This window comes from Oncorhynchus keta, chromosome 11 (genome assembly GCF_023373465.1).
Source record: "Oncorhynchus keta strain PuntledgeMale-10-30-2019 chromosome 11, Oket_V2, whole genome shotgun sequence".
In the NCBI taxonomy this organism is placed as follows: Eukaryota; Metazoa; Chordata; class Actinopteri; order Salmoniformes; family Salmonidae; genus Oncorhynchus; species Oncorhynchus keta.
In genome coordinates this window covers 39,544,060-39,572,003 of record NC_068431.1, presented here as the reverse complement: position 1 = coordinate 39,572,003, position 27,944 = coordinate 39,544,060, and the positions used below count along the sequence as shown (strand labels likewise).

At 42.5% G+C, this 27,944-nt stretch overlaps 1 protein-coding gene across 1 annotated transcript in view; it reads left to right on the top strand.

The window, feature by feature from the left end:
* LOC118390252 (teneurin-1-like) overlaps nucleotides 1–27,944 on the top strand; it is a 189,284-nt gene that overhangs the window by 140,691 nt on the left and 20,649 nt on the right. The window contains 13 exon segments of the mRNA XM_035780623.2: nucleotides 1,517–1,702; nucleotides 2,754–2,780; nucleotides 3,118–3,264; nucleotides 8,622–8,838; nucleotides 9,090–9,209; nucleotides 9,318–9,579; nucleotides 10,577–10,844; nucleotides 12,494–12,637; nucleotides 13,078–13,327; nucleotides 13,688–13,708; nucleotides 16,038–16,081; nucleotides 16,084–16,269; nucleotides 27,499–27,653. Coding sequence (XP_035636516.2) covers nucleotides 1,517–1,702; nucleotides 2,754–2,780; nucleotides 3,118–3,264; nucleotides 8,622–8,838; nucleotides 9,090–9,209; nucleotides 9,318–9,579; nucleotides 10,577–10,844; nucleotides 12,494–12,637; nucleotides 13,078–13,327; nucleotides 13,688–13,708; nucleotides 16,038–16,081; nucleotides 16,084–16,269; nucleotides 27,499–27,653 — 2,027 coding nt within the window.

Here is a 27,944-nt window from a genome sequence, read left to right as displayed (position 1 = left end):
TTATTCTTATTTTTAACAGTTATGACTGTTATTTTATTTTCATGACGGTCTTCATCGATAACCATCGGTACTTGTGCCAACCCTACTCATGAAGCAGCCAGATCAAGAAGGATAGCAGGTTCCCCAGTAGCCCAGGGACAGGTCTACAGATTAGCTGCCTGCTGCTAGCTGCCACACAACAACACACTAATACACCCTACTGCTGATGTCACTGCTTGTTATATATATGGAGAAGAATGGAAACACAGTGCCAACAAAATATTATGGAAGCCTCCACCCTTTAGAATAAAGCCTGCCTGTCATCCATTTCTGCTCATCTTCATATTATTCATGTTTCTGTTCCTAGAGTCCTGTATTTAGGTTGGGTGAAACCCTGAGAGGTGGGCTGCATATTAAGACATTCCTCAAAAGGAAAAGTAGTCCCTCTTTCTTCATTACTTTTCCTATCAATTATGTTTTCAGTGATGGCCAAAAGGGAAAACGGCACGTGTGGAGGTTATTTCGCTTTCCAATGAATTGAATCTTGGAGCAGTGTGGTGCCTCGGCTTCCATAACCATGAAAGAAATGTGCATTCACTCAACCCACAGTTTTTTTCGAGCCTTCCAAAGCAAAGTTCAGTATTTCGATCCAAAAGGGGAAATTGATTTTGTGTTCACTCAAGTGTATGCAGAATGACTTGTAACGTTGACTGTGTGTGGCTGTACTGCCTATATCATTACCATGGAGTAAACCTACTGTAACCTGATTGTAACACACTAAAGTAGCCTATATGTATCAATGTGTTGTGTGTGATATATATTTCTTTTACATAGAAATCCAAGCGCATCGAGGATAATGGCAACATTCAACCGTTACTATAAAATTGTGTTAGACAGCAAGCATGCTGAATTCCATTGCAAGCAGATGCAGAGACAAAATGAATAGAAATGTCATATACTTAATGGTAGAAAAATCGAGATTAATAAAATGCAAATGAAGTGGTTATGGCATGATTAAATATGATGGATATTTAAATGTGAATGCCTTTTTCATGTGTGGGGATAAGTGGCCTTTCTGCGCCCGCAGCTCTTTCTTCTCTCTGCTGATTGGCTACTTGCTGATAGGATGTACTCTCCATATTCCACAGAAATTATTCATTGAATATCATTAAACCTCTAAACTTTTAAGCATTGAATGTTTTATAACTGCACCTGCAGCACTCGACATAGTTAGAAAGTATTATAACAAACAACATTTTCGTTTTATGTCATGAGTAGGTAGGTAGAGATTAAAATAAAAATGGGTTTTATAATATTCTTTTTCAAAAATCTATATATTTTTAGGTCTATTAGATGAACTTGCAAGACTTGCAAGACAAGATTAGTGTCTAGGATCCTGAATTAATTCATCGGAAAGTATTTTGGGAGCAATGATGCAGCTGGCCTTTGACATGTCCATCTGGCCTGTGTAGAGGTGTACTGTCTGTTGCCCAAAGCAGTAAGACCCCTGCCTGTCTCTCTCTGTGTCCGTGTGCAGAGGTGTGTCCGGTGCCCTGCAGTGCCCACAGTGTGTGTGTGGGTGGGAAGTGCCAGTGTGAGGAGGGCTGGGACGGGCCAGGCTGTGACCTGCAGGACTGCCAACCCCGCTGCAAGGAGCACGGCCAGTGTAAGAACGGACAGTGTGAGTGCCACCCTGGCTGGGAGGGAGAGCACTGCAGCATCGGTGAGTCACCCCCCCACCCCTCTGAGGACCAACACTACCCTACCACAGGAGGTTAACAAACAGACCGTGTAACGTGACTCTAGTAGCTATTGCTCTGTTTAGAAACCATGGGGCTGATTTACTTTACTAAGACCTGATGGTGTTTTAGCATGTCTTAAAACTGTGACCAGGAATGCGCTAATGTGTGTGAACCACAGATCTTTGCAGATACACATCAATGAATATGTAATTCATTTGAGTGCATATTTTCTAGCACCACACATTGTAAATAGTGCAGCAATTTAGCAGACCATTAGCTATCCCAGTGAATCATCCATCTGCTGTGTCATTTAGACACACAGTTGTCAGATGGAACACAGTCATTCTTGCCCGGTTATTCAATTAATCTGCTAAAAGAAAACAGGTACCAAACCTTGCTAGGCATTTTGAGGGACCGAGGCAGGGTGTTTAAGAGGGTAACATGTTACCACGTCTCTTAGAGACACTGGCTGGGGTTCAGTGATGTCAGTGCCCTGCCTGTCTGTTGTACAATTTATCCACTTCATTGCTGTTATTTGAGAATGAAAACTCAGAGTAACAATGAAACTGTTGGTTGCCGCCAGGCTAATTTTCCATCAGCCATGGCCTCTTCCCTAGAGTGGAGGCATTTTTAGTTTCTTGCAACTGAATAATTTGCTCACCAAGTTCGAACGCACTCAATTAATGTGGCTACACCTTGATAGAACACTGCAGTTTGTCATCTGGGACGAACAGAATTGGGAACTGCCAAGTACATTTTATAAAAGAACCAGAAGATATTTTTTTCACTTCAGAAATGCAAGATAACAATCCTGTGAAATCGTTTCACTTGCCTTTAGAGATGCGGAATTGGAGATGGGCTCTGTGTCTCTGTGGATGTGTGAATCAAATCATAAAGCTTAGCTCCTGGCACATTAATAGGCTGTAATTATCTCTTCATGTGCCTTGGTGCTAGCATATTATCTCTGAGGCTCAGTAATCTAATCTCACACACTTTTTTTCTTCCTTCCTTTTATCTTCCTATGGTATATAGCACATTACCTGGATCTCGTTGTTAAAGGTAAGATGCCTTCTCATCCTCTAGGATGGAATTGTTTCAAAGCAGCTGGGATTTTTGAATGGTATTCCTACGATCAAAGCACATTCATTGAAATGTTAATTAATTTTGAGGAGAAAGTATGATGCCCAAATCAATGGCAGGTCATTCGCCATATTCAATTTAATGTGAGATGGAATATAACAAAATATGTAACAAATGTTTTCGAATGGCCAGACATCTGGATTTTACGTAAATGAAAAGCATAGCAGCATCTGTCCCCATCTCCTTAATCATGAGGAATGACTGGCAGTGTTCTGATACACAGCCTGTCTGTCTTCTCCTCTCTCTCTCCATCCAGACGGCTGTCCAGGCCTGTGCAATGGCCACGGTCGATGCACCCTGGAACAGAGCGGGTGGCACTGTGTGTGCCAGGCGAGCTGGAGCGGCATGGGATGCAATGTCGTCATGGAGACAGAGTGTGATGACAACGCCGACAACGATGGAGGTAAGGTCCCTGTGGACTCTGTCTGTGGCTCAATAATGATTAATGACTTGACCTCCATCGCAGGTGAAGGTCAGGAGGAGGAAATATTTAGAACTCCACTTCTCCTTCCCGACATCTGAGCCAACAAGCATTTCCCGCTCTCTTCCTTTTCATTTTCCTTTTGTTAAATCTCACTACAGCAGTCGACATGGCTCACTACAGCAGTCGACATGGCTCACTACAGCAGTCGACATGGCTCACTACAGCAGTCGACGTGGCTCTCAGACCAAGGAGACCTCTAGGTAATTAGCTGGTGGTATTCTACCTGCTGCTTGGCTCCTCTAAAACATTTATGCTTGAGTGTAGCCCCTGGTGTTCCAGTGAACAGGAAACCAGACCTTGTGTTCCAGTGAACAGGAAACCAGACCTTGTGTTCCAGTGAACAGGAAACCAGACCTTGTGTTCCAGTGAACAGGAAACCAGACCTTGTGTTCTAGTGAACAGGAAACCAGACCTTGTGTTCCAGTGAACAGGAAACCAGACCTTGTGTTCCAGTGAACAGGAAACCAGACCTTGTGTTCCAGTGAACAGGAAACCAGACCTTGTGTTCCAGTGAACAGGAAACCAGACCTTGTGTTCTAGTGAACAGGAAACCAGACCTTGTGTACCAGTGAACAGGAAACCAGACCTTGTGTTCCAGTGAACAGGAAACCAGACCTTGTGTTCCAGTGAACAGGAAACCAGACCTTGTGTTCCAGTGAACAGGAAACCAGACCTTGTGTTCCAGTGAACAGAGAACCAGACCTTGTGTTCCAGTGAACAGGAAACCAGACCTTGTGTTCCAGTGAACAGGAAACCAGACATTGTGTTCCAGTGAACAGGAAACCAGACCTTGTGTTCCAGTGAACAGAGAACCAGACCTGGTGTTCCAGTGAACAGATAACCAGACCTTGTGTTCCAGTGAACAGAGAACCAGACCTGGTGTTCCAGTGAACAGAGAACCAGACCTGGTGTTCCAGTGAACAGAGAACCAGACCTGGTGTTCCAGTGAACAGAGAACCAGACCTGGTGTTCCAGGTAACATAGAACCAGACCTGGTGTTCCAATGAACAGAGAACCAGACCTGGTGTTCCAGTGAACAGAGAACCAGACCTGGTGTTCCAGTGAACAGAGAACCAGACCTGGTGTTCCAGTGAACAGAGAACCAGACCTGGTGTTCCAATGAACAGAGAACCAGACCCGGTGTTCCAGTGAACAGATAACCAGACCTGGTGTTCCAGTGAACAGAGAACCAGACCTGGTGTTCCAGTGAACAGATAACCAGACCTGGTGTTCCAGTGAACAGATAACCAGACCTGGTGTTCCAGTGAACAGAGAACCAGACCTGGTGTTCCAGTGAACAGAGAACCAGACCTGGTGTTCCAGTGAACAGAGAACCAGACCTGGTGTTCCAGTGAACAGAGAACCAGACCTGGTGTTCCAGTGAACAGAGAACCAGACCTGGTGTTCCAGTGAACAGAGAACCAGACCTGGTGTTCCAGTGAACAGAGAACCAGACCTGGTGTTCCAGTGAACAGATAACCAGACCTGGTGTTCCAGTGAACAGATAACCAGACCTGGTGTTCCAGTGAACAGAGAACCATACCTGGTGTTCCAATGAACAGAGAACCAGACCTGGTGTTCCAGTGAACAGAGAACCAGACCTGGTGTTCCAGTGAACAGAGAACCAGACCTGGTGTTCCAAGTAACAGAGAACCAGACCTGGTGTTCGAGTGAACAGAGAACCAGACCTGGTGTTCCAATGAACAGAGAACCAGACCTGGTGTTCCAGTGAACAGAGAACCAGACCTGGTGTTCCAGTGAACAGGGAACCAGACCTGGTGTTCCAGTGAACAGGGAACCAGACATGAGGCTTTAGAGCTCAGGTTCAATGCCCATGTCTTTGAGGGGAAAGATACCCTACAGTAGAAGCCATTTGTGCACTGACTTACATCACATGTTTTTGATGTTTCAAAGTTTAAAAAGTTTACAATGACGTAATGTGAAGTGTAATACATGTAATGTCGTAGTTACTGTAGTTTAGTGTGATACATTAACTATGATTGGCAGGTTAGAAAACATACTGCTTCTGTATGTGCACCATGTATCTTCTCATCTAGTGCATGAGTTAGCTTCTTAATGTAAACGTGTATTTTATATGAGGTGTACATTTCCTTTGTATGTGTGTGTGTCACGATCGTCGTATGGAGTAGAAGGTGAGGACCAAAATGCAGCGTGGTTAGTAAACATTCTTCTTTATTGAAGAAAGAACATGAAGTAAACTGAACCAAAACAATAAACGAATGTGAAGCTATAATAAGAAAACTATAATGACACAAGGAACTAACATAGACATAGATAATCACCCACCAAGTACCCACAGAATATGGCTGCCTAAATATGGTTCCCAATCAGAGACAACGATAGACAGCTGCCTCTAATTGAGAACCAATCTAGGCGACCATAGACATACAATTTATCTAGAAAGGAAAGAGCTCCATAAACATACAAAACCCCTAGACACAAAACACATACATCACCCATGTCACACCCTGACCTAACCAAAATAACTTGGAAAACAAAGAATACCAAGGTCAGGGTGTGACAGTGTGGAGATAAAAACATGATTCTGTGTACTGTATAGTCAAGCTACCATCTGGAAAAAGGGATGTGGTTTGGAACGCTTCGTGTTCTTCTTTACCTAAAAAAAATGATGCAATGTGAGGTGTAATATGAAGAAATTAAGAGTAATTATGAATACCCGTAAATTAATTTAAAGTGACAGGCTACAAAATGTACTGAATCTGTGTGAGTACTATGTCTCATCCAATTCCTCTACATGAGTCAGATGTTTTAAAGGTGCAATATGCAAAAATCTCTCCACCATTCCCTGGTAGTTAAAATTCAAATACTTCACCTAATATCAGTTTATGTGACAAAACAGAGAATCATTTTACCATCTAAACTGCTGTGAAATGTGAAATGTAATGTTCATTAGCCAAAAATATTGTATTTTGAGCTGTTTGAAGCTGGTGTACAAAACCAAAAGTAATAGATCAAAAATAAAACTTAAGAACAGGAAGTATAGAAATAGCGCACATAAAAAAGATCTACCGCTTCTTAGACTTTCTTTCAATGAGAATGACAGATCTATAACAACATTTGTTATGTGAATTCGGTCAGGTAGACCAAAATGTACATATTGCAGCTTTAAAATAAACTTCTTTGCATAGGGTGCTAATTAGCTACATTAGACCGTGTTTGGTTCCTTTGTATGTGCAGACAGAAGTGGGTTGAGAAGGTAAGAGCATAATATTGTGTACAGTCTGTTAGTCTAGAGATGTTTTTTGGAGCATGAACTCTTTACCTCACCCACTCCACATGTTTTCTCTGCTCTGGCTGACAGCACTTAAAGGAAACACCATTATCTCTTACCTTCAGAGTTCTTAATCAGGTGCTTTATCCCAGTAAGCCTCTGTATGCCAGCTGCTTCACTTTTACAAGTCTTCCTTCGTTGATCATTTTCCCAGTTGCTCTACCCGTGTTTGTGTGATAATGTGTTCATGTATCTTTATTTGTTTGTAGATCATAAATAATTCACTGTATTTTCTTTTCTAACCCAATACAATAGAAAACAAATTCACAATTCAGTTCAGTAATGTGCCGGCAGCCTGGGCAGTAAACCTTTCCTCTATTATTCTACAACCTAATTTAGTTTACTCACGGCAGCTATGTCTCTCCCTTCAAAGATGTGACCTCCGCATTGTGTGTGACTTCTTATGACTGATGAGTATCTTGGATGATGTACAGTCATTTTGGTCCTTCTTTAATGTAGAGGGAAATTGTAGGAGGCTCAAATTGGCCCGACACTCCAACAAAGGAGAGGAGGAAATAATCACCCCATGTCAGTTAGTTTCCCAAGCCAATATATATACGTCAGAATCCCAGAACATGTTCCTATTTTCATCTCATCTCAACTCCATTAGAAATGCCATTTATATTCTAAATGAGGCCTCGTCAAAGGCATTGGTTGGAAAAACCTAATGGCAAATGATCACCTGAAAAAGAGCAGTGATTAAGAGAAAAGATCATGACTTTTCCAACCAGCTGTAAATGAGTCACTATAATCACACAATTGACCATCCAGTGCTTTGTTTTACATTTGCAGCTGTGGAGTATATTAATTGTGCAAAATTAGTTCACAAACATGGATAGCAATTCTCCCCCAAATACTTGTTTTCTTCATTATTTTATTGCATTGTTTGCTGATTATGTAAATATGGTGGCAATGGCAGGTACAGTACAGCTGTCGTTGTTGCCAGATACATTATTTTAGTGAGATGTTCTATACAGTATGGTGACCAGCAAAATGAATGCATTGTGGTCATGACCGATGGAGTTAGAGCCGACCCTGCCAACCAGCTTATAGCTGGGCACCATGCCTCCTTTACTTTGGCAGCCCAGCACTGAATGGGGATGTTATGGCTCTTGGCCCAGTAGTTATTCTGTTGTGTTGGTCAGTCGTTTACTGAATACATTTTCTTTGGCACCTACTGTATGTAATTACACCTTATTATTTTCTGTTACTATACTTACAATTCTATTCTGAATGAATTCCACATTGCACATATTTTCCATCTGTGGTATAAGTAACCATAGTTTTAAAACTTTTCAAACGTGTTATGAGAAAGCGTTGCGGATGACGTGTACTAAAGACCAGGAGACATTATTCTGCTTTTAATTACCAAGTAAGTACTTTTAAGTACTTTCGCTGTTGTGTGGCATTCAATGCCAGCAATCTTGATGAATGTCAGCATTCACTTCAGCACTATTGAAAGTGTCTGCCTGAGAGGAGTCTATGGACTTAATGGACCCAACGTGCTGCCGTTGCTCAGGCCCACACATTTTAGACATTGAAGAGAACATAATTAAAAAGGCACTGTACTGCAATTATAGAGCAGCAAGTAAGTACAGTGTTAAGACTGTATAAATCAGAGGCATTTTGCTCCTTGTCAGGCATGAACTAGATATATTGTTAACCATCAGCTTCTCCACATTGTTCAAGTTTAAATCATCACAGCTAAGCCATGTCTTACTGATCTTCATTAAAGGATAGGGTGGATGTAGTCCCACTTAGGAGAAACATTATCGATTTATTCTATATAATTTGTCAATTTGATTTATAGTTTCAAACCACTTGAGAGATGTGATCTCAATTTCACAAGGCCCTCTGTGCTTTGAATGTTATTCATCTCTCCCACCGGTGTAACAGTGGGAGCCTGAGATACTGTACAGTGTAGACTTAGCTGTGATGATGTTGTGTTATTGTGTTGTTGCAGATGGCCTGACGGACTGTGTGGACCCAGACTGCTGCCAGCAGCCTAGCTGTCACAGTGGGCCTCTGTGCCAGGGCTCCCCAGACCCCCTGGACCTGATCCAGCAGAACCAGACCCCCTACGCCTCGCTCTTCTCACGCCTCTTCTACGACCGCGTACGCTTCCTGGTTGGAAAGGACAGCACCCATGTCTTCCCTGGAGACATCCCATTCGACAGCAGGTAGAATAGACAATATAGGCGATAGTGTTTACCTCTGGTACCGCATGAATGAACAGGAATAGCTTGTTATATACTGTAGAATTATAATTGCCACAGAAGTACAGGTCCTTTTATACACAGCTATTTGTAGGCTACCACAGTACTCTGTATGGATATAGCACATTTGCCTTTGTCAACTGAACTGGAAAACATTGTAACTTGTTATAGTATAATTAAAATACCCAGTGAACTAAAACGCTGCTCTCTCCTAGCCGAGCCTCAGTGATCCGGGGGCAGGTGGTGGCACTAGACGGGACCCCACTGGTGGGAGTGAACATCAGCTTCCAGCAGTACCCTGAATTTGGCTTCTCTGTCAGTCGCCAGGATGGCAGGTAGGTAGACAGTGGTCTAGTATTGTATTGTAGATACGATAGTAAATTGGCTTAATATGATGCTTTGCCGCTACTGATTGTGTGTTTGTGTGGATTCTGTTCCTGTAGTTTTGACCTGGTGGCTGCAGGGGGAATCTCAGTCTCTCTGATCTTCCAGAGGACTCCCTTCCTCATGCAGAAACGCACCATCTGGTTACCGTGGAACCAGTTTGTAGTTGTAGAGAAGGTCACCATGGCGAGGGTTGAGTCTCGCCCCCCTGTGTGTAACCTGAAGAACCTGGTCAGTCCGTACCCCATCGTCCTCCCCTCCCCGCTCATCCGCTTTGCCAGAACCTGTGAGGAGCGAGGCCCAGCCATCCCTGAGCTGCAGGTACAGTAGCTGGTCCACTCACCAGTCAGTAATATACATAATATATACAGTCCCAGGGATGCTCACTCAGCTTTCAATTACCACCTATACTACACCATTTCCATAATGCATACATCTCTAATCATAATATCATTTTATGACTTCCAGGTGTATATTATAAATGGTTGTTTTTATTCCAATTCCTGCATTTTTCTTTATTCTGGATCCTGTGTAATTTTCACCTGGCTCATATTGTACCTGTGAAATCATCTTAGAATCTCACACTAATCAGTTGCCGGGGCCCTTTATTCCCAGAGCTGCTCGCTATCTTCTCCCCCGATCCCACTGATATTCCTACCTCAGCTTTGGAAGTGTGTTTTGCAGATTGTAGACATCCTAGTTTGTTGTGAGCGATAATGAAACTGATAGTGATTTTAATGAGGACCCAGTTCAGAGTGATTGAAGCTGTGAGCAATGAAGGGTGGGAGTGGGGGTTAGATCGTCAGCAGTAATTAAATTGTCCTCCTGTACGCTGTTAATGATATAGAATATAGATGTCATTTGGTATTCCAGGGGCATCGTGTATATAGAATAATGTTCAAAAAGGATAAAAAACTATATAGTGTTATTTTGATTGGATTTTAAGAAAGTGACATACAGTGGGGCAAAAAAGTATTTAGTCAGCCACCAATTGTGCAAGTTCTCCCACTTAAAAAGATGAGAGAGGCCTGTAATTTTCATCAACACTTCAACTAGGAAGTGTACCTCTCTCATCTTTATAAGTGGGAGAACTTGCACAATTGGTGGCTGACTAAATACTTTTTTGCCCCACTGTATAGTACTAGCTCGTATATCTTGGAACGAGTACAAACACCAGGTGATCAAAGATACTTTACTGAAAGACTTGTAAGATGTTTTTATACATAGTTTGTATCCTCCGGCTTTAGAAGTTTTTCCAACTCCTGGTAACCAATAGTACATAATAACAGCAGCCAAAATGCTTTCTCCTCCTCCTCAGGCTGTCCAAGAGGAGATCACCATCCCTGGCAGTTTCTTAAAGCTCAGCTACCTGAGCACCCGCTCCCCTGGCTACAAGGCTCTGTTCCGCATCATCTTAACCCACTCCATCATCCCCACTGGCCTGGCTAAGGTGCATGTGTCCACCGCCATCGAGGGACGACTCTTTCAGAAGTGGTTCCCTGCCGCCCCAAACCTGGTCTACGTCCTGGCCTGGAACAAGACTGATGTCTATGGGCAGAAAGTGGTGGGCCTGGCCCAAGCTTTGGGTAAGATTATATGCAGAATTTCAATCATGTCCTGTCACGTACATTCAGATTCCCTGTAGAACAAATATAATGTGCTGTATTTCACTCCTTTGACAATTTCCACCCAAGGGATGACAGCAAGCAGCATACTCCATGGGTAACTGGGAGAGACAATCTGTAGCTAATGGCAAATAAAAATGTATAAAGACAGTATTACATGCAGCAGTACAACAGCAGAACAGCGTGCTACTTTTGTTCTACTTTATCGTTAGATAATACAATCACACAGAGCTCTAAAGACATTGTCGGTGTGTTAATGGTCAGTAGTATGAAAGACTGACAGATTTTTCAAGGGCCACATATAAGCTTTGTTTTTTTATCAGTGGTTGATTTAGTGTGCTGGCTGCCTATTGGGAACTACAGCTCTGATGCATTGTTGCAATTTGTCTTAATGGAGAGAGTGTTACAAATCTAACTGCAACAGAAAGCAGGGGCCACTCTTATCTCTTTCACACACTATGAGGATGTCTCTCTGGATTGCTCTCCATGCCTTGTATTACTGTCAGATAGCAGAGTGTTTCTTGATTGCCTAGCTGGTGTGCATGTGTTGGAATCCTTTCTCACTGAATACACAGTTTAATCTGTGCGTATCCAGCTCCTTGATGGTGGATACGAGGCACTGTGGTTAATAGTCTGTGATATAAATAGGAAGTCCTGGAGATGTTATGGCCCGTTTATCTATAAATAACATCGAACACATGGCACAATTAGAAACGACATCCAAACTAAATTGAAATTCAAAACACATTTTGTTATGGTGCAAACATATTTTCCTCCACACTAAATAAACCCGAGGAAGAGATAAGGAGATGAAAAAGGCTCTAATTTATTCATTTATCTTTATGTACCAGTGGGAATTGAGCTCAACCTCAAACCTCATCCACTCTCTCTCCTTCTTACTCACCCTCTCTCTCTTCGTTGCCGATAGTAACAGGCTGATCTATCATGGTGACACAAGCAGGAGCCTGTAGCTACTCTGTGTGTAACCGACTATGTCCTGCTTGTGTGTGTGTGTGTGTGTGTGTGTGTGTGTGTGTGTGTGTGTGTGTGTGTGTGTGTGTGTGTGTGTGTGTGTGTGTGTGTGTGTGTGTGTGTGTGTGTGTGTGTGTGTGTGTGTGTGTGTGTGTGTGTGTGTGTGCGTGCGTGCGTGCGTGCGTGCGTGCGTGCGTGCGTGCGTGCGTGCGTGCGTGCGTGTGTGTGTGTGTGTGTGTGTGTGTGTGGTGTGTGCGTGTGTGGGTGAGAGAGGGAAAGAGAGACGGTGAGCCGGAGCAAGGAAATAGGGTGAGCGTGCACACATACTGGGTGGATGCAGCAGAGCATGATGGTATCAGTGATGCATTAAAAAGTCTCGGGAGAATCGCAGACTGTTAGCACACACCCAGGCTGCTCTATAACCAACATAATGCCTCGTTCCAGCCTCTGCCTGGACCACGGCAACTCTAGGTTCACTGCAATTGTACACTGTGCAGGAGCTAGTCACACCATCACAAAAGCATTAGGGGTTGTTGTTTTCCAGGTGTGTCTCATTGTAATTGCAATAACAACAGGGTAATGAATGCATGACAATTGGCGGCGTCCCATTAACGGCCCAGTGGTCCCTTTTGTTCCAGTCTCTGTAGGCTATGAGTATGAGTCATGTGCTGACTACATTGTGTGGGAGAGAAGGATGGCTCAGCTGCAGGGCTTTGAGATGATTGCCTCCAACCTGGGGGGATGGTCCCTGGACAAGCACCACATCCTTAACCTACAAAGCGGTGAGGGCTCTGCCTGTTCCTCTGTGTCCCACTTCCATTCAGCAGTACTGTACCCTCAGCCCACCTAACCTAACACTATTTCATACCTGGTTATCCAGTAGGAATATTGTGAAGACGTTCTTGCCAAACTATTATTGTTTTAACCACCATTTCAAATGACTTGATACAGACAGACAGACAGACAGACAGACAGACAGACAGACAGACAGACAGACAGACAGACAGACAGACAGACAGACAGACAGACATATAATTATTACTGTATTATATCAGAGAGTTCTGTTCTATAGTGCTAAATTGCGTCAGTTTGAGATAAGCTTTTGAGAGAGCTAGTTTAATGCATCCCTCTTGACCTTGTTGAACTTTGAAGATTCCAGGAAGGACTAGACTAGTCATTCCTCTGGATATGATTGTAATTGCTAGTTGTCCTTCAACTCCAGGTGTTCTACACAAAGGGAATGGAGAGAACATCTTCATCTCCCAGCAACCGCCAGTCATTTACACAGTGATGGGGACGGGGTACTTGCGCACAATCCCCTGCCCCAACTGTAACGGCCCTGCCCTGGGTAGAAAGCTCTACGCTCCTGTCGCTATCACCTGTGGCTCTGACGGCAGCATCTATGTTGGCGACTTCAACTTCATCAGAAGGATTCTTCCCAATGGATTCGTCATCAGCGTTTTAGAATTGAGGTGACACTCCCGAGCAGTAGTTAAAGATGCTTTTCAGTGTTTTTGTGTGATTATGTATTTGTACATTATCTCAAGGACTGAGGTTGAAGCATTCAAAATATATACTGCAATGAAAGTTGTTGTAGTGCTAGTTTGCCAAGCTATTTTGCTATTGCTGCTGTTGCTATGATTGTTACATTTTTAATGTGAAATGGAAAAAGATGGGAAAATTAGTAATCTATTGTATACACAGCACATGAACGAATTGAACTGAGAAGTTTCATTGAAATGCTTTCATAAGTATAATCATGGATCGAAGAGAAGATATTTCTCCAAGGATAAGAACTAATACTCTTTCTCTCTTTAATACAACGCTGCTAGGAATCGAGATCTCAGGCACAGGTACGTTTTCAATACCGTACTCAGTCAGACTCAGAACATAATGTATTTTCCTGAAAACAGTTTTTTTATGACACTGCAGCATGAAAAGAGCAGTGCTTCAATTGCAAACCGCCAGCCTACCTTTCATGGATGATATTCTTATTTGGTTACAGAATACAGGATTTGAAGTGAGTAGACAGTCAGTCAATATGGAAGTGTATTGACCTGGATTTAAAGCAGTTCAATGTCGGTCTTGGAGGGCCAAAATACTTTTCATGTTTTCATCCTCTCCGTCTAATAAGGGACTCATTCAGACCTGGCACACTAGGTTAGTGCTATTAACTACCAGGTAGAAACAAAAACCAGAAGTGTTTTGGCCCTCCAGGACTAGAATTGAACAGCCCTGATTTAAAGGGAGCAAGGATTAGAAATGGGCTATCTTTGGAGAGAAATACAGACGAGGTCTTTAAAGGGTTCCTCTTATCGTAGACAAGCCCCAGCCTTTCATGTGTGCTTAGATGGGGGAGCGCCCCGCTGGAAAGGCCAGTTTAACACGGTTGTGTTGGGATGGGCTTCTCATACTCTCTCCCCCAAACAAACAGGCTCTCATGTCTCCCAGAGATATGATTCATCTTTTCATGCAGCCGTCATGTTCGCAATTGATTATTTCTCAATCAAAGCCTGTTAAAAAAAACTCACTGAACTAGCTTTGCTTTTTCCCCTCACTGCATGTATGACATGGCCCACCCAACTAAAGCCTGAGATGAGTCATTTTCCTCTGCGAATAGCCTAATGTTTACAGAGAGGGTTCCCGGTGATGGTAGTAGATGGCATCGTTCACTGGGATGCACGTCTTCACACATACAGTAGCTCTGACTCTCTGTTGGGGATCTCATTACACAGGCCCTTAGGTTGCCTCCATCATTTTCAGTGGTGGAAAAAGTACTCAATTGTTATATTTGAGTAAAAGTAAAGGTACCTTAATAGAAAATGACTCAAGTAAAAGTGAAAGTCACCCAGTAAAATACTACTTGTCTAGAAGTCTAAACGTATCTGATTTTAAATGTACTTCGGTACAGTGGTGGAAAAATTACACAATTGTCGTACTTAAGTAAAAGTAAATGCTTTACATCAAATTCCTTATATTAAGCAAACCAGGTGGCACAATGTTTTTATTTATTTATTATTTTACTGATAGCCAGGGGCACACTCCAACACTCTGACATCATTTACAAACACAGTATTTGTAGTATTTGTTTCGTCAGTCCGCCAGATCAGAGGCAGTGGGAATGTAAATGTGTTAAATTGATAGGTGCATGAATTGGACAATAATTCTGTCCTGCCTGAGCATTCTAAATGACACTTTGAGTACTTTTGGGTGTCAGGGAAAATGTATGTGAGTAAAAAGTACATTATTTTCTTTAGGTATGTAGTGGAGTAAAAGTAAAAGTTGTCAAAAATATAAATAGTAAAATAAAGTACAAATACCCCCAAAAAACAACTTATTAATTTGTATTTTAAAGTACTTTATACTTAAGTACTTTACACCACGGATATTTTTGTCATGATTTCAGTCACCGTTCAGTTGCAGTGGATTTCCTGTAAAGATGATACAGCTGTCAGAGTTAGAGCTGTATGGATTTGAATCATATCCTAAGGTGAAAAGAATGAGTTTGTGGTTGGCAGATGTTTGTTTCACGTTAGTGAGATGTTAATCTCGGAACCTACAGTATGACGTGGTTCCTCTTGAGCAACCATTTAAGATGAAAGACTGAAGGAAACTGAACTGGTGTTAAGTGATAAAAGCCAGCTCTTTGGGGATTGACCAGTAAATGTGTATTTCATATATACAGTACCAGGGATGGGCAACTTTGATGAGGGTGGGGGCCGCAAAAAAACGGATATCATCATCAGGGCCGCAGTGCCTCGTGGGTCTGCTTACCCAATTCTTAACATTTTGCCATAGGGTGGAGGCAAATGTTTGCAGATTTTTATATGGTCACTGATGGTCAGTTGGCCCCACGCTGGTCGTTAATTTGACCATGCTTACTACAAGTTTAGATAGCTGGCTCCTAGACTAACTTACCGATCTAATGTAGCTGACATGGGCTAATTGAGCGACTGATGATGCACAACCACATTTCGAAACCTTGTGTAGTCTATTATTCTAACTCTCAACAGTAATTTAAGACCCCAACTGTGTTCCCCGCAAAAAATATATATATGTATCATTCTTTTTTTATTGGTCCACCAGCCTACAAAAGGGTTGCCCATCCCTGATATATACAAACAGTACATTGTTTATGTTTTTTGTAGTGTAGACCTAAGTGATAGGGTATTTTCTTTGCAGCTCCAGCCCAGCCCATAAGTACTACTTGGCCATGGACCCAGTAAGGAGGCCCTCTACTTGTCTGACACCAGCAGCAGGAGGGTCTACAGACTCAGGACCCTCACAGAGCCCAAGGACCTGGCCAAAAACATGGAGGTGGTGGCAGGGACGGGGGACCAGTGCACCCCCTTCGATCAAGGCCACTGTGGAGACGGGGGCAAAGCCATCGATGCCTCCCTCAACAACCCCAGAGGTACAGCATCATCACTACCTTAATATGGCGATTAGTCTATAACTCTGAAAATAGTAAAGGGCTAACTTATTGCTTTCAATCGGAAATTACAGAATTAACCATCTAGTGTGAAGGGAGACATTTAAAAGGACACAGATATTTATACGCTCTTGGAAAAAAGGCTTTCAAAAGGGTTCTTCGGCTGTCCCCATAGGAGAACCCTTTTTGGTTCCAGGGAAAACCCTTTTGGTTACATGTAGAACCCTCTGTAGAAAGGGATCTACATGTAACCCAAAAGGGCTCTACTAAAAGGGTTCTACCTGGAACCAAAAAGGGTTCTTAAAAGGGTTCTCCTATGCAGACATCTGAAGAGAACCCTTTTATTTTCTAGATAGCACATTTTTGTCTAAGTGTGTATGCAGAGACCAGTCCCTTTCCTGAACCTGAGAAGTATTATGATTCAGGGTCTGAATATTGACATGTATTATTAGCAGAGGTTAAATGTGCTTCTGTCTTGTCAATAGAAAATCCTTGAAATTGGTTGAAGGTGAGGCTTTGTCCACCAATGATGATCCCATTCATTTTCTGTTCTCAAACAGCAGCGGCTTTGAAGTTCAAACAGAGTGTTGCTCCTTCTTGCCAGGGTTGAAAATTCCTGTCTCCCCTCTACGTCTAATATGTGTAGGAGCCAAATGAGGGTCAGAGCAATGTGGGCACATCATTTAGACTGGCTGCAGCCCGGGCATGATGTTCCGGATCCAGCGCTGAGACGCTATTAATTCTAGCTATGTGCCCGCCCCTCCTCTCTCCTCCTCCCGGTCTCCCTCAGCCTCCCCTTCAGCCTTATCGAATGGGTTGGGAGCAGCTTAGTTAGACCACACAGCACAGTATGGCAGCAATGGAAATGAATTTCGCTGCTCCTCCAACACACAATACCAGGGATCCCATGGCCCCGTAGGCGCCAGAGTAATGCCTTTATCAGGTGATAACACACAGTCGCTGCATCAGTCCTTCACACACAGTCCCAATAACTGACTCTCCCCTTCACAGGACAGGCCTTTATAGTGCTGCTGCAGCAACATGTGACATGGTTCAATGCAGCCAGTTGATCCACCCAGCCCGGTCAGGAGTAAAGATGGCAGCCAAATCACAATCAAGATGCTACTGTAAAACCATGACTAGTGATGAAACTGTTCCTAAATCAGGGAGCCCAGGCCGGGAGGGAGCAGGATAGTGTATTGCTAACAGGATTTAAGTGTGGCTGACAGATCTGCAAAGGAGGGCAAGAGGAGGAGAGGCTGTCGTACTCCACGACGTAGCATTAACCTTCAGGAATAATGAGTATTACTGGCTGTCACAGATGCAGATGCAGTCTTTGTGAAGCAACTGCAGTCCATACGCGCACTATTGTTTGGGCCTTCATTGATATTGATGTTGTATTGACACTCTCCTCAGTCCCACGTTTTTTTTAAGTGTCCCCAGCAGCACATAACGCATTACAACTATTAATTATAATAGCTCCCTGAACCAGGAAACCACAACATCAGTTCATCACTGTCACCTCAGCCAGCTTTGGATTTATCCTCATTTTGTGGTTCCTGCTGCATTCTGTTGTGTTGCATAAATAGGATACCAAGAGAAAGGCTTTGGATCATGTGTTTTTCTGCGAACTGTGCTCTTAACTAGGCTTCTATACTATTAAGAGACAGGATTGCACTTAGCAAATTGTGTTGGATGGTTTTTTGGGGTTTAACAATCCCCAATATGTCATATTCATTGGGGTCTTGTTTTATTGATCCAGTTATGAGGACAAGATGTAAAGGTGTGATTACATCAGTGAAACAATTTGTACAGGCATGATCAAATCAGGGAAACTGTGAAGTCAATTACAATGTGCAAAAACAAGGGTTGTAATAGGCTAGCACCAGGTGGTTCTTTGAAAGAGGTGTTTTACAGACTATGCCACATTATTGCATGATGCCATACAGTAAGGGTTTGTTTTAATATAGTAACGTGAGGCTGATAGATGGCTCAGACATGGTGACACTCCAGACGGGGATGGATTAGATAGTCTTTCGCTCATAACAACAGTGAAATTGAGATCAATCCATTTCCCCTGGTGGATTGATTCCCATGTTGTTAAGGTAAACTGCAAATACTATTATTATTATATATTATATTATTATTATTATACTACATTGTTCCACCTGCAAGCGACTGTGTACTGTACCAGCTAATGGTCCACTTGGCCTGAATTTGTTCAGTATAGGTATGAGTTGTATAGAAATACACTGTATTCATATGTGGATTTTGTGATTAGTCATTTGTATGCTTTTGTTGGTGATGGTTGACAGGGTTGTTGTGACTAGGACTAGATGCTGTTAGATCTGTCATACAGAGGAAAGAATGCTATCTGTTCTCATGTTGATCTATTAAACACACTTTACCAGAGCACTTCACACAGTAGGGCTATATTCTTATTATTTGGAACAATGCTTTAAGGTAACCCTGACCTTTAGCCCAGCACTTGTGATGGGAGAGTTTTTTTTAGCTCCTTAAGGCAGCCTGAGGGAGAAGCTTGATGATGAAAGATGACATCGGCGCACTTTTTGCTAAATCCAGCAGTGAATCAATTAGGTGTGTTGGCGGGTCTTTAGCTGATGCTCTGTCACTGTCACACAGATTGTGAGTCTTCTTTCATCAGCTTGTCAGCCTTTCTGATTGACAGAAGAGTGTGTGAATAATGTAGGCAGGTGCCTTTGAATTCTCTCTCCCTTCATGCTTCAGTTTGACACACACAGAGACTTTTGTTTTCTAATTAGTATATGGGTTTATGTTATTTCTTTATGCATGTATTAGTAACAGATCTGGGTTCAAATACGTACATATTTTCTATGCATTTGAGTATTTTCAAATAAGGAGGCCCGAATCAACTACTTCTGTTTGAAGTATTTTAAATTATTCAGAAATACTTAAATACTTACTATTTTCAAATACCTGGATTAAATTCATGGCAGTGTATATTCCAATATTCAACTACTTGTCATTTAAAATAAAACACATAAAAATGCATACTTCCAAATGTATTTGAAAGTAATTGAAATACCCAAAATAGTATTTTAACCCAGGTCTGATTAGTAATATGCATGTGCCTTGTGGTCTTGTGTACATCTTTTTTATAAGGAGATTGAAATGTTGTTTAAATATGTGCCTGTTCCATTACATCTAAAAGTCCAAATATTCCTTCAGGGTTTTAAAAATGTTGTGACCCTGAAGCAACTTTTATCAGTTGATGTTTCTAATCGAACCAGTCTGAGCCCAGGTGTGAAAGGAAGGAAGTGCAAAAAGCTCTTGAAACCAAGAGAGCATCTGATCTGCTGTTTTTAGACAAAACTCAAGAGGGCATGAACAGCAACCGTTAGGAGTCATTTAAACATGGGTTAAAAGTTCTGAGGGTGTTGATTAGTGGTACATATTAAAGTGCAAGTCAACTGAGATTCACAAACAGGAAGCCAACAGACTGAATAAGGATGAGGTAGTGGCTGACTGTTGTGGTTGGAACTTGAACATAGATACGTAGCACTTTAAGGCTACTTCTTAAACAGTTCAAGTCTATCCATTAGATAATGCCTATCCAATGATACCAAGTCTAGGTAAGAATGCTGTCGCTTGATGCATCTTAGTAAGGAGAAGGCAGAATAAGTGGATTATTCCAACAATTTCACAGCTTGAAATTTCACAGACTAGGGCTCTTAAGGATGAAAATATGCTTTTAAGGAAAGATAAGAGCATTGGCAGACTGATTCAAATGTGTGATAACCTGACACCAGGTCCACATGCTTTCTAATAGTCTACTCAGAACAAAATGTGGCACACAAATACATTTTCAATCAATACACACCTGACCTAAGAGCAGTCAATAATCCTCACCCCACGGAAATCTGAGGGGTTGTTGTTTTTTCACTCTAAATTCTTCTCACAAAATACTGTAGCACACAACAAAGTACCAAATAGCATTATATCCAGACATTTCTATATTATAACACTAAGCAATAAGGCCCAGGGGGTCTGGTATATTGGCCATACACCACAAACCCCCGAGGTTCCTTATTGGCTTGAAGGGCATTCTGGAGTGGGCATTATTTCTCTATAATGCACAGTATATTTGAATGGCTATGAAATTTATTCTTACATGTATTATGTTTGAGCTGCTTTGAAAAAGCAAAAGTCAAATTGAAAAACATTGGCATTGTTGAATTCAATTTTCATAATAGCAAGCTAGCAAGTCTGCTTGTTTGGCTAACAAGGCCACTACTGTAGCTATCTGGTAAACTTGCTAATTCAGTGGATGTTGAACAGCTGTTCTACAGGCAAATGAACACATTTCTAGTGGCAAATGGGTTAAATTACACGTTGGTATAAAGGAGATAATCAACTCGGGGCTCTATGCGTTCTCTGGAAAATAATGCAACTCCATGGAAGGTTAGATCCGCTCTGCTAGCGCATAGTTGAAGACACCTTCCACGTCGTTCAGTATTTTTCTATAGAACGCAGAGCACCTCGTTGATGATCCCTTACATGTACACGTGGCTGACTTGCAGTTTCAGACCACCAGCATCCAGGAGCCAAACTACCCTGTTTATAATTGCTTTTAACCGACTGTTACAGGAGGATATCACCATGTTAAAGATAATTGTTGAAATCCCAGGTCTACTGGCTTGTGTACTTACTGTAATATCAGCTAGATGCAGCGTAGAGGATCTGTAATGTCAGCTAGAAATCTATCTGATTTTAACAGTGTATCAAGCAGTAGCTGTAATGTGGTTGAACAAACTTTCAGTGGATTCATATTGACTGGAAATATGGCGAAGAATCGATTATAAACCAAAAATAAAAGCAACACATTGATTAAGTATTTTCACGACTTAGTAGGAGAGAGTGCTTGGCCTTGAAATGAATGTTGAAGCGTTGGCTTTTTGATTAACCATAAAAAGGTCTCCCAGAAGTAGGTCAACCACTAGGTTCCATCGAGTATCTGCCAACACGTTGCTTCAAGTGGGACACAATGTACTGTAAACAAATTAGTATAAATAATGCACCCTCTTTGTTTTCCTTGGTACAATAGCAGTGGCGGTAGTAGTAGTGTTTCAGGTGATATACCAATGTACTATATCTCCCCTCCCAATCTCAGAACACCCCTCAATTTATCCCCCGGCCTTATGCAGCCCCCCCCAAAAAAATCCACACCCTTTTTGTATCCACACTGGATTTCAAAATTGTTCAATGATGAAGGTGGGCGCTTGCTATACCAGATACACAGGTCCTGTGGTTTCGTTTCAATGTGGCAGTGTTTCAGAGAAAATCTAAACCATTTTCAGCCACATATGTGGCAGTTCTCAGCTCAAACATACATGGCCAATTATCGACCTCACGTGTGGTGCAGGAATCAATCTTGCCACACACAAAAGTCCTCTCCAGAGAGAACAAGAGCTGACGGGCAATCATTTCATAGGCCGTGTACACTTGCCGTTATCAGTGTGAGACGGCATAGAGGCCGCCAGTGCCTCTTTAATGAGGAGCCGTGCGTGAAAGTGGCAGGAGCAGTCATCTGTAAACACATGTACGATCAGGCAGAACCCACAGATCAGTCTCTCTGATGTGGAGCAACTGGCTGTGGAAGCCAGGGAGCGACACCAGGCACCCAATCATCCCAAGCAGGCGGCTTCCCCCACCTAGTACTGCCCAGACTAGGCTGCCCTGGTATGCATCTCCTCGCCCCTGTGGCAGGGACCAGGGATGGATAAGGGTCAAGAGCTTCTCCTCAAAATTAATGTTTTCCCTTCTTTATTTTATTAAATACATTGGGCAAGGTATTAATGCTGGGTCAGACCTGGTGACTGGTCAATTTATCATCTCATTTTCCACCTTTTCCCCAGGGCATCCACCTAAGCTTGTGCTGTGAAATTTTACATGATACCCAAGGTAATAGCTTTGTACTACTGGCATCTGAAGTAGTATTATTTTGTCTGTGCCATCAATTATTTGGTTTCTCTCGTTCAGCAGTGACTGTACCTCACCAGGCCAGTGTTTGGGGGTTGGGGGATTCAATGAGGTAACCTAGACATGATTAATTTACAGAGGGCTTAATCAATCATGTCTGGACAATTCATCTATTTAGTGCTACTTTTAGACCTCTCATATACATAGGTATCATATACTGTAAGTACCATAGAAAATGTATATTTGCATTTCAAATTATATTTTGAATTTATTTCATTATGACTCTATTATAAACCTAACAACTACTACGACATACATTAAGTCTACTACAGTATAGGAGAGCTTGACATGTTGGACACAGTAGAAATCCTCCGACTAGTGTAATCCTCACGTTTCTCTCAATATGTGGAAAATGGAGAAGACCGCAGTCTAAGGTAGTATTGGTCAATAATTCCATCAACAGTATCCCTCAAATTAAAAGATGTGATTAGATCTGCTTCAACCCAGCGTTCCTGCCTGTAAGACTGGAGCTAATCCTCAGATCCAAGAAGTAAACATGTTGCCCAGCGTATTAACAACTTCACCCCCAAGGTTACAGATATTTACATTGAGCTGTTTTGTATTTTGGAATTTTAATTAGACCAAACGAATAAGTTGAAACATGTTTTTCATCTTATTAATTTAGGAGTGTTTTGCTTACCATGGGGGGGATTCTGCTCTGCTCTCTATTTCAGTACTATGTCTGTTATTTGGGACACTCTGAAGGGTATGAGGGGAACACTTATCATCCCATATCATGCATAATTAACTAAATGATGAGGGTGATGTCATGCAATTAAGCTGGAATGATGAGGTATGTCTGTAAACAAGCAGTATTGACACCGATGTTGTGCGAACTTGTGAGTATTTTGGTTGAAAAATATTTTAGAAAAAATCTAATTATGCATTTGGATTTCTATTATTCATGGGCACATGTCTGGCAATCAGTTAAAAATATATTCCTCAGTATCTCTGTGTCTTAAATGAAATTAGCCTACCAATCATTGCATATTTGAGGATATAATGTTGTCATGTGCAGAGTTAGTTCAGACTGCTCGAATAGATTATTAAGATTTTCCAGGAAAGCTTAACCACACACGGTATCTGTAGGATCTCAGTATCATCTTATGTACACAATGTTGAAATAAATTACTATTAATTGATTGGTTTCATCATTGATTGGTCAGAGGAGTGAGTCTACTCTCCTGGTTTCTCTGGCCCTGACCAGTGGCTGAATGAGAGATAACTGGCAGCATACAGACATACAGCTCCCCTAGACGAGTTGGCTGGCCAGCCCTGATGTGAACACTGTGTGGACATGGACACAAAGCCAATAGGTCCAAGGCTAGTCCCAGAGAAGCAGCCAACATGATGCCATTCAGCCCACTAGGCTTACTAAGTGTCTGACTCGACAGGATATCTCAACCTGACCTTGAGTGGTACAATCAGAGGCGCAACTTTGGTTTTAGAAGTGGGGGGGGGCATTATTTTAAATTTGATTTGATCCAGTCAGATAAACACTCAAACAACTTACCCGACCGCTTGGAAGCGTCCACATGGTCCTAAAGCACACCATTGCCTCGTTTTGTATCACTTTCAGATTGTGGGGGGGACATGTCCCTAATGAAATTTGCACCCCTGGGTACAAGGATCAATGGCAGAATTGTGTTGTCTGATTGTTCACACGGACAAAGTAAAGAAGTCCATTCTATAGGATTTCCAAGGCCTCTCCATGGCAATCCATTTACTGCACTGTAGGCCTCTCCATGGCAATCCATTTACTGCACTGTAAGCTTCTCCATGGCAATCCATTTACTGCACTGTAGGCCTCTCCATGGCAATCCATTTACTGTACTGTAAGCTTCTCCATGGCAATCCATTTACTGCACTGTAGGCCTCTCCGTGGCAATACATTTACTGCACTGTAAGCTTCTCCATGGCAATCCATTTACTGCACTGTAGGCCTCTCCATGGCAATCCATTTACTGCACTGTAGGCCTCTCCGTGGCAATCCATTTACTGCACTGTAAGCTTCTCCATGGCAATCCATTTACTGCACTGTAGGCCTCTCCATGGCAATCCATTTACTGCACTGTAGGCCTCTCCATGGCAATCTATTTACTGCACTGTAAGCTTCTCCATGGCAATCCATTTACTGCACTGTAGGCCTCTCCATGGCAATCCATTTACTGCACTGTAAGCTTCTCCATGGCAATCAATTTACTGCACTGTAGGCCTCTCCGTGGCAATCCATTTACTGCACTGTAAGCTTCTCCATGGCAATCCATTTACTGCACTGTAGGCCTCTCCATGGCAATCCATTTACTGCACTGTAGGCCTCTCCGTGGCAATATATTTACTGCACTGTAAGCTTCTCCATGGCAATCCATTTACTGCACCTTTGGTCCTCTCCATGGCAATCCATTTACTGCACTGTAGGCCTCTCCATGGCAATCCATTTACTGCACTGTAGGCCTCTCCATGGCAATCCATTTACTGCACTGTAGGCCTCTCCATGGCAATCCATTTACTGCACTGTAAGCTTCTCCATGGCAATCCATTTACTGCACTGTAGGCCTCTCCGTGGCAATCCATTTACTGCACTGTAAGCTTCTCCATGGCAATCCATTTACTGCACTGTAGGCATCTCCATGGCAATCCATTTACTGCACTGTAGGCCTCTCCGTGGCAATCCATTTACTGCACTGTAAGCTTCTCCATGGCAATCCATTTACTGCACTGTAGGCCTCTCCATGGCAATCCATTTACTGCACTGTAGGCCTCTCCATGGCAATCCATTTACTGCACTGTAGGCCTCTCCATGGCAATCCATTTACTGCACTGTAGGCCTCTCCATGGCAATCCATTTACTGCACTGTAGGCCTCTCCATGGCAATCCATTTACTGCACTGTAGGCCTCTCCATGGCAATCCATTTACTGCACTGTAGGCCTCTCCATGGCAATCCATTTACTGCACTGTAGGCCTCTCCATGGCAATCCATTTACTGCACAATCAATCCATTTACTGCACTGTAGGCCTCTCCATGGCAATCCATTTACTGCACTGTAGGCCTCTCCATGGCAATCCATTTACTGCACTGTAGGCCTCTCCATGGCAATCCATTTACTGCACTGTAAGCTTCTCCATGGCAATCCATTTACTGCACTGTAGGCCTCTCCGTGGCAATCCATTTACTGCACTGTAAGCTTCTCCATGGCAATCCATTTACTGCACTGTAGGCATCTCCATGGCAATCCATTTACTGCACTGTAGGCCTCTCCGTGGCAATCCATTTACTGCACTGTAAGCTTCTCCATGGCAATCCATTTACTGCACTGTAGGCCTCTCCATGGCAATCCATTTACTGCACTGTAGGCCTCTCCATGGCAATCCATTTACTGCACTGTAGGCCTCTCCATGGCAATCCATTTACTGCACTGTAGGCCTCTCCATGGCAGTCCATTTACTGCACTGTAGGCCTCTCCATGGCAATCCATTTACTGCACTGTAGGCCTCTCCATGGCAATCCATTTACTGCACTGTAGGCCTCTCCATGGCAATCCATTTACTGCACTGTAGGCCTCTCCATGGCAATCCATTTACTGCACTGTAGGCCTCTCCATGGCAATCCATTTACTGCACTGTAGGCCTCTCCATGGCAATCCATTTACTGCACTGTAGGCCTCTCCATGGCAATCCATTTACTGCACTGTAGGCCTCTCCATGGCAATCCATTTACTGCACTGTACCTCAGAATTGTCCATTCCCGATTAAACATGAAATGCACAAACATTGTGTTGTTGTGTAATTCCACAGTTGCATGTCACACAGCTGTTCTTTTCAGCTCACAAGCCTACATTGACGGTCTTAGTTGAAAACCTACACAGTACAGTGTATATGTAGTGTGCAAAGCTGTCATTAAGGCAAAGGGTGGCTATTTAAAGAATCTCAAATATATTTTAATGTGATATTTTGGTTACTACATGATTCCATGTGTTATTTCATAGTTCTGATGTCGTCCCTATTATTCTACAATGCAGAAAATAGTTTTTTAAAATGAAGAAAAGCCCTTGAATGAGTAGGTGTTCTAAAACCTTTGACCGGTAGTGTAATCAGGCAGTAGTTATGGCAAAGAATGAAACCATATTGAAGTGTATTATTTATTATATACCTTTTATTTTTTTGGGCACTGGTCAGTGTGTTAAAAAAGCTTCAAAACACATGTTGAAACCTCAAAAGCATATACTTCTATCTATTCACATTTTACTCAGACCACATCTTTTCATTCGCAGAGAAGGGTTGTCATCCACTGTTGCTGTGTTGACTATTTTGTCATCTTTTTCAATGAACACAATAAGAAGATGCTGCTCCATGCATATTGCAACTAGCCAAATCGTTGCCTTGAACCTCTTTCAAACTGAAATGTTAGAGTTGGTTTTAAGGATGTAAGCTCCTCTAAGACGATTAAAGCTGCTTCATTCATTGGGATCGGAGAACGGTAGAGAAGCCAGCAGCATGCGATCTGGAATCTGCATTGCTTTGTGAACTCTAGAGGCTCCCAACTTGCAGTGCAAATCTCATCAGATAATACCCAGACACTTGATTAAATGAATTGGCTATATTATCATGCAGCACACATCTCTGTGGGGAGAAGGGGGCTGATGACGGGGATAAAAGTAGTCACATGCTCCTCACTCTACCATGAAGAATCACTCTTTGAACAAACATGCTTCAGACTCACTGTTGTCTAATGGAGGGTTTCCCAAACTCAGTCCCGGGGTACCCCCTGGGTGCACCTTTTGGTTTTTACCCTAGCTAAATAACCAACTCATCATCAAGCTTTGATTATTTGAATCAGCTGTGTAGTGCCAGGGCAAAAGGTTTGGGAAGCCCTGGTGTAATGTGTATATGTGTATTGTCCAATAAGGAATGAATGAGAATGTTAAGATGACATACAGTATTTCGTCATCTTCCTTTAAAGGGAGTTCAGTAATAATATACCTAAATGATTGTCATAACCAGCCTGTGTCACCTGACTGGTCTCTTGACCGTCAATGTAATATCAAACTTCTAATATTGTCATTATAATCACATCTACTCTGTGACAACCCTGTTTAGGCATCTAACTGAACATTCAAACAACGTTTTACTGCTGTTACTGCTGCCTGAGCTGTGCAGTAATGAATTGTCTCTCCTTCCCCTCCGACAGGGATTGCAGTGGACAAGCAAGGATTTGTCTACTTTGTTGATGGAACCATGATTCGCAAGATCAATGGGAAAGGAATGATATCAACTGTCATTGGTTCCAACGGCTTGATGTCCACTCAACCGTTAAGCTGTGACGCCCGCATGGATATTTCACAGGTGAGATGGCTAGACGGCTAATACACGCACGCACGCACGCACGCACGCACGCACGCACACACACACACACACACATAGCTAGGAATGTCAGGTTTTCCAAGCCCGACGTTTACTTAGAGCAGTACTGGTAGACTAAACAGACAGAATTGTATTTCAAAAGCTATTCTATACCCCTTATCTAATATGTATATCCTCCTTTAGTTCCAAGGATCTAATCATGCAACAATTCCATTTGAACCTATATGCAGTCATCTATAAGTAAAAGAGTTTAAATCGTCAATCAGTCATCAA